This window comes from Trachypithecus francoisi, unplaced genomic scaffold (genome assembly GCF_009764315.1).
Source record: "Trachypithecus francoisi isolate TF-2019V2 unplaced genomic scaffold, Tfra_2.0 Lachesis_group8, whole genome shotgun sequence".
Classification (NCBI taxonomy): domain Eukaryota; kingdom Metazoa; phylum Chordata; class Mammalia; order Primates; family Cercopithecidae; genus Trachypithecus; species Trachypithecus francoisi.
Genome location: NW_022681473.1, coordinates 77,029,595 through 77,042,131, shown reverse-complemented (window position 1 = coordinate 77,042,131; position 12,537 = coordinate 77,029,595). Strand labels below are relative to the sequence as shown.

The 12,537-nt window shown below is 36.5% G+C and overlaps 1 protein-coding gene across 5 annotated transcripts in view; it reads right to left on the bottom strand.

Annotated features, from left to right (window-relative positions):
• The window catches only part of TMEM135 (transmembrane protein 135), a 264,729-nt gene that overhangs the window by 147,819 nt on the left and 104,373 nt on the right, over positions 1-12,537 (bottom strand). For 4 of the 5 annotated variants that reach the window (XM_033203861.1, XM_033203860.1, XM_033203858.1 and 1 more), the window contains one exon: positions 10,398-10,463. The exons of the other annotated variant lie outside the window; for it this stretch is intronic. In XM_033203861.1, coding sequence (XP_033059752.1) covers positions 10,398-10,463 — 66 coding nt within the window. The remainder of the gene's footprint in view (positions 1-10,397; positions 10,464-12,537) is intronic. 5 annotated transcript variants of the gene reach the window in all.

Below are 12,537 nucleotides of genomic sequence, written 5' to 3'. Positions count from 1 at the left end.
AACTATAAATTTTCTAAGAACCTGCCAAAATATGATATGCTATTTTGATTCATGGAATTGGAGATCTGAAATAAATATCAAGATATTATTATACTTTGTCCAGTCTTCTGCCTCTGGCTGTTCAATATCTATACCATCCAGACTGATGGCTATTAAAAGGTACATTTTTTCTACATGAGCAAGATATTAATAGTAACTCCACAACCTCCTTGAAGCCTTTTTTAATGCTTTATCACCCTGAAAGTGATGACCAGTGGCTTCAGTTATCTCAAACTTTCTGTTCTGTGTTCAAAACTAATTTCTTCCCACCACATTAGAGATAGGATTGGGATGTCTCTGTATATACAGTAAATCTGAACATAATGTCCTTGATAAGTTCTTGGCAACTGCTATTTTAAGTGAAACAATGTATGACAAACAAAACTACTGTTCCCCTCTTCAATGTTATAACAAAATGGGATTGAACAAAGGGACGTGATTGGAGGACCTGCTGTAAGGCATTTCACCCAAAGTCACAGTTTCCAAGGAGCTACTGACAACATGACACGAGGACTTACTGCACCTTGCTTATAATAAATACTCCCTAGGCCATATCATATCTCATATCTCTTTCCTTTTCCTCAAGATTCTTTTCATACTTATTTCCTATCCCCTTCTCTAGATGCTATCCATTCTCCCCACGTGCTTTTTAAAATTGCTGTATTTGAATTGCTGCTTAAAAAGGAAAAATCATTCTAACTCTTCTAGGCTATATTCTAATAGATTACGTATAGCTTACTAAGTATCCAATTTGAAAACCAACAACAGAAGAATAAAAGAATAGACTTGAAAAAGTTATCAGGAACATTCTAGAGTGGTCAGAATTCTTTTTTTTTTTTCCTACATGGTATGAGGATATGGGCAGAAGTGAATCATGTTAATAAAAAGTATATTTAAATAGCAATAGACATGTGTAAGGTATCTTAATATTTTCTTCCCATTAAAATATGATACATAAATCAGAGGTCTTATTGCAAAAGTGATAGTCCAATTTTCTTTGACAGGATCAACTAAGCCTTAGTCTGCATTTCTGGAAGGCCCGTGTCTCACCAATCTCAGTGGGACTTCTGCCCAACTAAGACTTGCAATAATCAAAACTAAGTTTTCACCATGTAATAACTTTACCCTGTTTGGTTAATAGGATTCTTATGTTTGTTTGTACAAGTCATTTTTTTTATTATTGCACTTCCCTTGTTATATTTACTTTATACATAAAAACAAAAACATGATCAGCAGAATTTGGTTGAGTAGTACACATCAAGTTTGTGACTAAACATGTTTTGTATAACACTGAGATACTGGCACTAGACAGCAGAGGGCACTGGCAACAAATGCCAACTAAATATCATGACTCACACAGGAAGGAAATAATCACTCAAAAGTGCCAATAACATTGCTATTAGTATAGTTGTGGATCAAAATACCTAAACTCTGTCTTTTATTATCAACTACCAGTTCACGCACTGTTATGAACATAAGATCTCCATTTACTCAGCCCAATATAGAAAATAATACAACAGATGTAATAAAATAAAAATAAGATTTAGAACAGGCTAATTCTAATAGGCTTATTTTGTGGCAAACATTGTGCTAGCTGCCTTATAGATATCATCTAATTTATTTCTCACAAAGCAATGCATGAGCTTGCTGCTGGTCTGGTTACAGAAGACACTGGCAAGGTCCTAAGTAGCAGATTATGACTCAGCCACCAGACTACAAAACTTTTTGAAAGCCAAAACCATTTTGGTTTAGTTTACAATTAAAACCCAGTATCTAGTAATCTACCTCACAATAATTATTCAGGGGAACAAAGAAAAAAGAAGGAACACTAGATCTGATTCCAGTGCCATGCATCACATTTGCCTTTAGGACGCTATCAGTGAATATTTATTTGATTAGATTTTACAAGCCACTAGTTCCTGGCATTCTCCTAGGCACCAGGTCTCAGAGATTTCATTATTTGAACTAATACTTTGCTTATTAAAGACTTACATTTTTTCCTGAGGTAGTGCTAGAAGGGAAGCAGTAAAGAAAAAAATAATAACAAAAATATATAAGAAAAAATAGATTCAACAATAAAAATATATATTTGAGAGTTTACTTCTAGGTTTTCTTGTATAAAGAATTCACATTCAACAATAAGAAAATGCTTAGTTTCCTTAAATATAATACTAAAATTAAGTATAATAATTTTAGTAATGTTGGAAATATATCTTAATAGCTGAATAATCAAGTCTCTTTGTGAATAAGAAATATCAACTATGTAAATTGTATTATTTAAATATTCTTTATTTAATTCATGAATATTTTCATGAAAAAATTTAATGTCAAAAATAATTATCGCTGTATTAAATATCATGATTTAAAAATAACACCAATATTTACAACTATCAATAAAAATCTATAAAGATATACTAAACTGAAAGCTGATGAAATTAAAGTAGTATTTGCCACTTCAGTTCTGTCTAAATAAATACTGACATGCAGACTAGTATTTTTTCATTACTTCTCTTAGCTGATATTTTTGTCATGAGGTTACCTAAGAATCCGTGCTTAACAAACACATTCGCAGTACTGGCTTAGCATAGGACGCTGGCTACTCCAGTTGGGAGACAGAATACTAATTCTTGATTCTACCACAAGCTTATCAATACCCTAAGCATTCATATCATAAATTCTCAGGGAAATGTGATTTAAAAAAAAACACTACACTGTCTTGAAACTGAAATACCTCCTTTGGAAAAACAGTGATAAGAGTAACAAAAATGGAAAGTTGTTTCGATGTATGAATGAGCTGGATAACTGTAATTATAATGCACCTAGAGCATATAATAGGCACTCAACATGACACCACCCACACTGCTTTCCTTTTTGATTCTGCAATTAAAGTTACCTGTCCCTAGTACCTCACTTTAATCCTTTTCATATTGTTTCTTCTAACTGGCAAAGACTTTTGGCCTCTTCTCCTTGATTAATGCTCATCAGTTTCTTCAAAGCTAAGTTTAAAGATGTACCTTCTTTGCTCTCTGGCCAGGGCATCTCTGAAAGAAAGGCAGCAGCCCCAGGCAGGGGCTTATAGATGAAACTCCCATCTCCCTGGGACAGAGAACCTGAGGAAGAGGCAGCTATGGGCACAGCTTCTGCAAACTTAAACGTTCCTGCCTGACAGCTCTGAAGACAGCAGCGGATCTCCCAGCACAGCACTGGAGCTCTGCTAAGGCACAAACTGCCTCCTCAAGTGGGTCCTTGATCCCCGTGCCTCCTGACTGGGAGACACCTCTCAGCATGGGTCAACAGACACCGCATACAGGAGACCTCCGGCTGGCATCTGGCAGATGCCACTCTAGGACAAAGCTTCCAGAGGAAGGAACAGGCAGCAATCTTTGCTGTTCTGCAGCCTCAGCTGGTGATACCCAGGCAAACAGGGTCTGGAGTAAACTTCCAGCAAACTCCAGCAGACCTGCAGCAGAGGGGCCTGACTGTTAGAAAGAAAATTAACAAACAGAAAGGAATAACAGCAACATCAACAAAAAGGACGTCCACACAGAAACCCCATCAGAAGGTCACCAACATCAAAGAACAAATGTAGATAAATCCACGAAGATGAGGAAAAACCAGTGCAAAAAGGCTGAAAATTCCAAAAACCAGAATGCCTTTTCTCCTCGAAAGGATCACAGCTCCTGGCCAGCAAAGGAACAAAACTGGACAGAGAGTAAGTTTGAGGAATGACAGAAATAGGCTTCAGAAGGTGGGTAATAACAAACTCCTCTGAGGTAAAGAAGCATGTTCTAACTCAATGCAAGGAAGCTAAGAACCATGAAAAAAGGTTAGAGGAATTGCTAACTAGAATAACCAGTTTAGAGAAGAACATAAATGACCTAATGGAGCTGAAAAACACAGCACGAGAACTTTGTGAAGCATATACACGTATCAATAGCTGAACTGATCAAGTGGAAAAAGGATATCAGAGATTGAAGATCAACTTAATGAAATAAAGCATGAAGACAAGATTAGGAAAAAAAAAAAAAGAATGAAAACGAAAGAACAAAACCTCCAAGAAATATGGGACTATATGAAAAGACCAAACCTACGTTTGATTGGTATACCTGAAAATGATGGGGAGAATGGAACCAAGTTGGAAAACACTCTTCAGGATATTATCCAGAAGAACTTCCCAACTTAGCAACAGAGGCCAACATTCAAATTCAAGAAATACAGAGACCACCACAAAGAAACTCCTCAAGAAGAGCAACCCCAAGACACATAATTGTCAGATTCACCAAGGTTGAAATGAAGAAAAAAACGTTAAGGGCAGCCAGAGACAAAGGTTGGGTTACCAACAAAGGGAAGTCCCTCAGACTATCAGTGAGTACATCTACAGAAACCCTACAAGCAAGAAGACAGTGAGGACCAATATTCAACATTCTTAAAGAAAAGATTTTCAACCCAGAATTTCGTATCCAACCAAACTAAGCTTCATAAGTAAAAAATAAATAAAATCCTTTACAGACAAGCAAATGCTGAGAGATTTTGTCACCACCAGGCCTGCTTCACAAGAGCTCCTGAAGGAAGTACTAAATATGGAAAGGAAAAACCAGTATCAGCCACTGCAAAAACATACCAAATTATAAAGACCATCGACACTATGAAGAAACTGCATCAACTAATGGGCAAAATAACCAGCTAGCATCATAATGACAGGATCAAATTCACACATAATGATATTAACCTTAACTGTAAATGGACTAAACGCCACACTTAAAAGACAGAGACTGGAAAATTAGATAAAGAGTCAAGACCCATCGACGTGCTGTGTTCAGGAGTCCCATCTCACGTGCAAACACACACATAGGCTCAAAATAAAGGGATGAAGGAAGATTTACCAAGTAAATGGAAAGCAAAAAAAAGCAGGGGTTACAATCCTAGTCTCTGATAAAACAGACTTTAAACCAACAAAGATCAAAAGAGACAAAGAAGGGCATTACATAATGGCAAAGGGATCACTGCAACAAGACGAGTTACCCAATACAGGAGTACCCAGATTCATAAAGCAAGCCCTTAGAGACCTACAAAGAAACTTAGACTCCCACAAAAAAACAGTGGGAGAGTTTAACACCTCATTGTCAATATTAGATCAATGAGACAGAAAATTAACAAGGATGTCCTGGACTTGAACTCAGCTCTGAACCAAGCAGACTTAATAGACATCTACAGAACTCTCCACCCCAAATCAACAGAATATACATTCTTCTCAGCACCATATCGCACTTACTCTAAAATTGACCACATAATTAGAAGCTCCCTCAAAACCACACAACTACGTGGAAACTGAACAACCTGCTCCTCTATGACTACTCGGTAAATAATGAAAGTAAGGCAGAATAAAATAAGAAATAAATAAGCTCTTTGAAACCAATGAGAACAAAGACACAACGTACTAGAATCTCTGGGACACAGCTAAAGGAGTGTGTAGAGGGAAATTTATGGCACCAAATGCCCACAGAAGAATGTGGGAAAGATCTAAAATCAACACCTTAACATCACAATGAAAAGAACTAGAGAAGCAAAAGCTAACAAATTCAAAAGCAAGCAGAAGACAAGAAATAACTATTATCAGAGCAGAACTGAAGGAGACAGAGATACAAATAACCCTTCAAAAAATCAACGAATCCAGGAAGTGGTTTTTTGAAAAGATCAACTAAATAGATAGATTGCTAGCTAGACTAATAAAGAAAAAAGAGCAGAATCAAATAGACTCAATAAAAAATTAGATAAAGGGGATATCACCACCGATCCCACAGAAATACAAACTACCATTAGAGAATACTATCAGCACCTCTGTGCAAGTAAACTAGAAAATCTAGAAGAAATGGATAAATTCCTGGACACATACAACCTCCCAAGACTAAACCAGGAAGAAGTCGAATCCCTGAATAGACCAATAACAAGTTCTGAAACTGAGGCAGTAATTAATAGCCTACCACACAAAAACAGCCCAGGACCTGACAGCTTCACACCTGATTTCTACCAGAGGTACAAAGAGGAGCTGGTACCATTCCTTCTGAAACTATTCCAATCAATACAAAAAAGGGACTCCTCCCCAACTCATTGTATGAGGCCAGCATCATCCTGATACCAAAACGTGGCAGAGACACAACAAAAAAAGGAAATTTCAGGCCAATATCCCTGATGAACATCGATGAAAAATCCTCAATAAAATACTGGCAGACCAAATCCAGCAGCACATCAAAAAGCTTATCCACCATGATCAAGTCAGCTTCATCCCTGGGATGCAAGGCTGGTTCAATATACGCAAATAAATAAACGTAATCCATCACATAAACAGAACCAATGGCAAAAACCACATGATTAACTCAATAGATGAAGAAAAGGCCTTCGAAAAAATTCAACACCCCCTCATGCTAAAAACACTCAATAAACTAGGTACTGATGGATCCTATCTCAAAATAGTAAGCGCTATTTATGACAAACCCACAGACAATATCATACTAACTGGGAAAAGGTGGAATAATTCCCTTTGAAAACAGGCACAAGACAGGGATGCCCTCTCTCACCACTCCTATTCAACATAGTACTGGAAGTTCTGGCAAGGGCAATCAGGCAAAAGAAAGAAATAAAGGGTAGTCAAATAGGAAGAGAGGAAGACAAATTATCTCTGTTTGCAGATGACATAATTGTATATTTAGAAAACCCCATCGTCTCAGCCCAAAATCTCCTTAAGCTGATAGGCAACTTCAGCAAAGTCTCGGGATACAAAATCAATGTGCAAAAATCACATGCATTCCTACACATCGATAATAGACAAAGAGAATGCCAAATCTTGAGCAAACGCCAATTCACAGTTGCTACAAAGAGAATAAAATACCTAGGAATACAACTCACAAGGGATGTGAAGGACCTCTTCAAGGAGATCTACAAACCACTGCTCAAGGAAATAAAAGATGACACAAACAAATGGGAAAAACATTCCATGCTCATGGATAGGGAGAATCAATATTGTGAAAATGGCCATACTGCCCAAAGTAATTTATAGATTCAATGCTATCCCCATCAAGCTACCATTGACTTTCTTCACAGAATTAGAAAAAACTAAATTTCATATGGTGCCAAAAAAGAGCTCATATAGTCAAGAAAATCCTAAGCAAAAAGAACAAAACTGGAGGCATCAAACTATACTACACTGTCAGTACAACTACACTGACTTCAAACTACACTACAAGGTCACAGTAATCAAAACAGCATGGTACTGGTACTGAAACAGATATATAGGCCAATGGAACAGAACAGAGGCCTCAAAAATAATGTCACACATCTACAACTATCTGATCTTTGACAAACCTGACAAAAGCAAGCAATGGGAAAAGGATTTCCTATTTAATAAATGGTGTTGGGAAAACTGGCTGGCCACATGCAGAAAACTGAAACTGGATCCCTTCCTTACACCTTAAAGTCTAAGTAAGTGAATCATTGTACATTGAGGGCAATTATATTGCATAGTAGAATCAATGAACTTTGGAGACAAGGGTTCAAATCCTAGCTCTCCAATTTCCTAGCTATTTGACCACAGGAAAAATGTTTAACTTCTCTAAGCCTCAGTTTACCTATAAGATGACCAGTGTAATTTCTCCCTTGGAGAGTTAAGAGGAGGATTTCTAAAAGACAAAGTATCGCTCCTCTGCTTAAGACCTCCTATAATACATTACAACCTATAAAATAAGTTTTAAACACCTTCAAAGACTATCTTACTTTCAGAAAGGGGAAAACGTTTTCCCATTTCAAAATTTCTTCAAACACCCAAGAAGAAATGTCCAGTAAGTAGACAAAATACAGTATCAAAGCCAGAACAGGGAGGAAGAAACATGCAAAGTTTATTGTCACATGCATCTGGAAAAATTCGCTGAAAGACTGATATTTTTGGAATTTGGATATACCAACTTTTTTTCTCTTACCTGATACACTCATCATGAGGTTACCTATGAATCCCTGCCTAACAAATATTTTTGCAGTATTGGCCTAGTACATTTTTTTAAAAGGCCTAGGACAAATAAATTAACCACTTGCCACTTTCCTCCCTTAGCATATTATAAATTTTCCAATATTGATAAATATAATGATTTCAGTGTGTGTTTTAAATAATCCCTTAAATTATTAACCTTTTAGTTTATATCCTAATCTCAAACAGATTATCTACCATTGTCCTCATACTAAAACACAGTTTAAATTTAACACAATCCAAGTGGAATTGGGACACTGGTTAGTTTCAGACTCAAGCTAAACAAAGTATTTCCACACTCTCCCAGACTTTTTCCTTTTTCCAAGTATTGATAGAATTGTTTCCCCCATCACAGAGTAAGCTTCTCTAAAGTCAGGAATCATGGCACCCATTTCCATAGCATTTAGCCCACCATCTCGGAAAATCTATGGCGTGTGTGTCTGTGTGTGTGTGTGTGTGTGCATGTGTGTATTCAGTAATATCTTTGTTTTGTTTTGTCTCCTCTACATCCAAAAATCAAGTCATGAAATTAAAACTAATTAGTGGCCTATCCTAACTACCATTTAATGAATGCTTGCTACACATCACTCTGTACTTTTTAAACCATAAAACATTATTTTATCAACCATAACATACCACAGACAAATTTCCTGAGAAGCAAAAAAGTCAGTGGGGAAAAAAAGAAATCTCTTAATTTTAGAGACATTAAAATGTGAAGAATAGCAGATGGTAACTCTGAGGTGCCTGGTAACTCTGAGGTGCCAATAATTAGAAGACACATTCCATTTTCAGAGCTCTTAAAATGTAAGAAAAATATGTGCATCTTACACTTTTAACCTCATTATAGAAACTGGAGGTCAGAGAGTGCTTGAACACTTTGTCTGACAGTAATACTTGTTAACCAGGTTGGCCACAAGGAACAACACCTAATAATTAGTAGAAAAATGGATCAAAAGCCAGCTATTTTAACTATTTCCTCCCTATTAAGTAAAATAAGTATATATCCAATGTGTTGATATGCTCAGATGATTACTTATACAACTGTGTTGCATATATTTCCCTAACCGTCCTATAAAAGAAGGTAAGTTCAACAGTTCATTGCCCATCCTATGAAAAAAAATATAGTAATTAGTAAAATCTGAAATTCATTTTTAGACATTATAGGTAGATTACTATGTCTGACCGTATTGCTGTAAGTTTTCTTTTTTCAAAATGACACCACATACTTCAATGTTTGAGAATACAAAGGGATCAACTAAGTCTTTCTGTATAGACAAACTATATGTTACAAATTATACCAAGGTGATTTGCCAATATAAAATTAAATATTTAGAGTGTACATACTTTTCAAATGTTGGCACATTTCTGCCTAATGAGCAAATACATCAACCAACACATTTATAGTTATGAAGTAATACAATTTTATTTAACTCCTTAGATACTCACTTCCACTATTAAATATTTAGGTTTCTGAATTATAAATACTACATTAAATAACATCAAACTTAATTCAAGAATAGGGAATTGTAAGGGCTAGGCATGGTGGCTCATGCCTGTAATGCCAGCACTTTGTGAGGCTGAGGCAGGAGAATCGCTTGAGGCCAGGAGTTCAAGACCAGCCTAAGCAACATAGCAAGACTCCATCTCCCCAAAAATAGGGAGTTCTGTATTTTAGCCTTAAATACTTGCCAATAGAATAGAAAAAGGAACATAACAATGTGGTGTTACATTTGGCCTCAACCTAAATTTGTATTAGTAAAGGGGAAAATAAAGAAAGAGCAGACAGTGTGGTAATTAAGCTGGTAAAAATTTTAAAATGAAAATTAATGTGAGGTGATAGAAAACTCGTTTAAAGGACTGACAGGAGCATTTTAAAAAGTCAAAACTTAGCATCTGCAGACAAAAATCCTCTCCAGCTTTCTTCTCCCTCTCCCTCTCCCTCTTCCTTCCCTTCTCTCCACGTGTGGTAAATGTTCAACATTTCCAATTATTTTATCTTAAGAAATAAGTATCAGTCCTGTATAACACAAAATAGAAAGCAAAAGGTAAGGGGTTCTTTTTGCATTAAAAACATTTGTAGAAGTTACTAATAAAATGTCATTTTTTAAGAGTAAAGATATTTGATAACGAAAGGTAAAAAGACAGTAATTTGTTTTCAGCCTAAGATCTGGTTCCAATATGACTATGAATTAAAACGGATTTGTTCAGGTACATTCAATATTACATATATCAGATATCTCTCTATTCCTTAGACAAAGCATCATAGATTTCATCACATTTTATATTTTAAAAATCACAAACTGTAAATTAACAACTAATAACTATATGAAAATTAACATCTTACTTCTCCATTTCTTAATGTTGTGATGGTTCCTCTTGCTACACCCATTCTGAATAGTGTTTCTGTGGCCTGTAAATTAAAAAAAAAAAACAGCAAAAATATATAATCTATAATCTCTCCTCAATTGTATATCCCACGCCCTAAATGTGAAAAACATTCAAAACTATTATATATCCAGCAACTTGTAGGGAACCATCAATAAGTGGTATGTGCCTATAGTCCTAGCTACTCAGGCAGGAGGATTGCTTGAGTCCAAGAGTTCAAGGCTACAGTGAGCTATGATTGAGTCACTGCACTCCAGCCTAGATGACAGAGTGAGACCCTGTCTTAAAAAATAAAAGAAAAAAGAAGACAGAGAAAAAGAAGAAAGAAAGAAAGAAAGAAAGAAAGAAAAGAAAAGAAAAGAGAAAAGAAATGCAACTAGAGAACTACCTACAAGGCACACTAAGAGCTAGAAGTTATAAATTATACCCCAGAAATATCATTATCACAATCTTTTAAGAGTTCAAACTTAATTGTTTCAAATGGTTATTTTGATAATCTGGTATTCTTCCAGGACTATAGTTTCAAATTAGTTTGCTTAGACAAGTTTAAACCTTAGTTCAATGAACAAAAATTAAGTTCAAATTTAGCATTTAAATTCAATTTGGAAGTTATCATTTATTCTGAATTTAGTTTCCATTTGAATTTAGTTCAAATCACTTATTTCCTACTAAGATACAGAGAGGAGATGAAGTAATTTAGTAATGTCATATATTAAGTGACACCGCAAAATAGTTATTGCTCGCTATACACTAACAATGAACAATCAGAAAAGGAAATTAAGAAAACAATTCCATTTACAATAGCATCAAAAAAAAAATCCTAGGGAAAAATAAAACAAGAAAGTGAAACACTTGTAATATGAAAACAACAAAACATTGCTGAAAGAAATTGAACAAGACACAAAAAAATAAAAAGACATCTTGTGCTCATGGTTTGGAATATTTATTATTAAGATGACCATACAACCCACCCAAAGTGATCTACAGATTCAATGCAATCCCTATTAAAATCCCAATGGCACATTTTGCAGAAATACAAAAACCCATCCTGAAATTCATACAGAACGTTAAGGGACCCCAAATAAACAAAACAAACTTGAAAAAAGAAGAAGAAAGTTGAAGGACTCACTTTCTGATTCAAAACTTACTACAAACCTACAGTAATCAAAAATATTTGGTACTATCATAAAGATGGACATTTAAGACAATGGAATAGAACAGAGAACCCAAAAATAAATCCTTGCATATATGGTCAAATGATATTTGATCAGGATAATAAGACTATTGAGTGGACAAAGGACAAACTTTTCAAAAGTACTTAAAAAAAACTGGAAATCCATGAAGCTGTCCTCACAAAATTCTTAACAAGAATTTTGACTAGAAATATAGTTATAGGGCGGAGCAAGATGGCCGAATAGGAACAGCTCCAGTCTCCAACTCCCAGCGCGAGCGACACAGAAGACCGGTGATTTCTGCATTTTCAACTGAGGTACTGGGGTCATCTCACTAGGGAGTGCCGGACAATCGGTGCTGGTCAGCCACTGCAGCCCGACCAGCAAGAGCTGAAGCAGGGCGAGGCATTGCCTCACCTGAGAAGCGCAAGGGGGAAGAGAATCCCTTTTCCCAGTCAGGGGAACTGAGACACACAACACCTGGAAAATCGGGTAATTCCCACCCCAATACTGCGCTTTAAGCAAACGGGCACACCAGGAGATTATACCCACACCTGGCCGGGAGGGTCCCATGCCCACGGAGCCTCCCTCATCACTAGCACAGCAGTCTGCGATCTAATCGCAAGGCAGCAGCGAGGCTGCGGGAGGGGCGCCCGCCATTGCTGAGGCTTTAGTAGGTAAACAAAGCCACTGGGAAGCTCGAACTGGGTGGAGCTCACAGCAGCTCAAGGAAACCTGCCTGTCTCTGTAGACTCCACCTCTGGGGACAGGGCACAGCTAAATAACAACTACAAAAAAAGCAGCAGAAACCTGTGCAGATGAAAATGACTGTGTCTGACAGCTTTGCAGAGAGCAGTGGATCTCCCAACATGGAGGTTGAGATCTGAGAACGGACAGACTGCCTGTCCGTCTGAGAGGATCAAATGA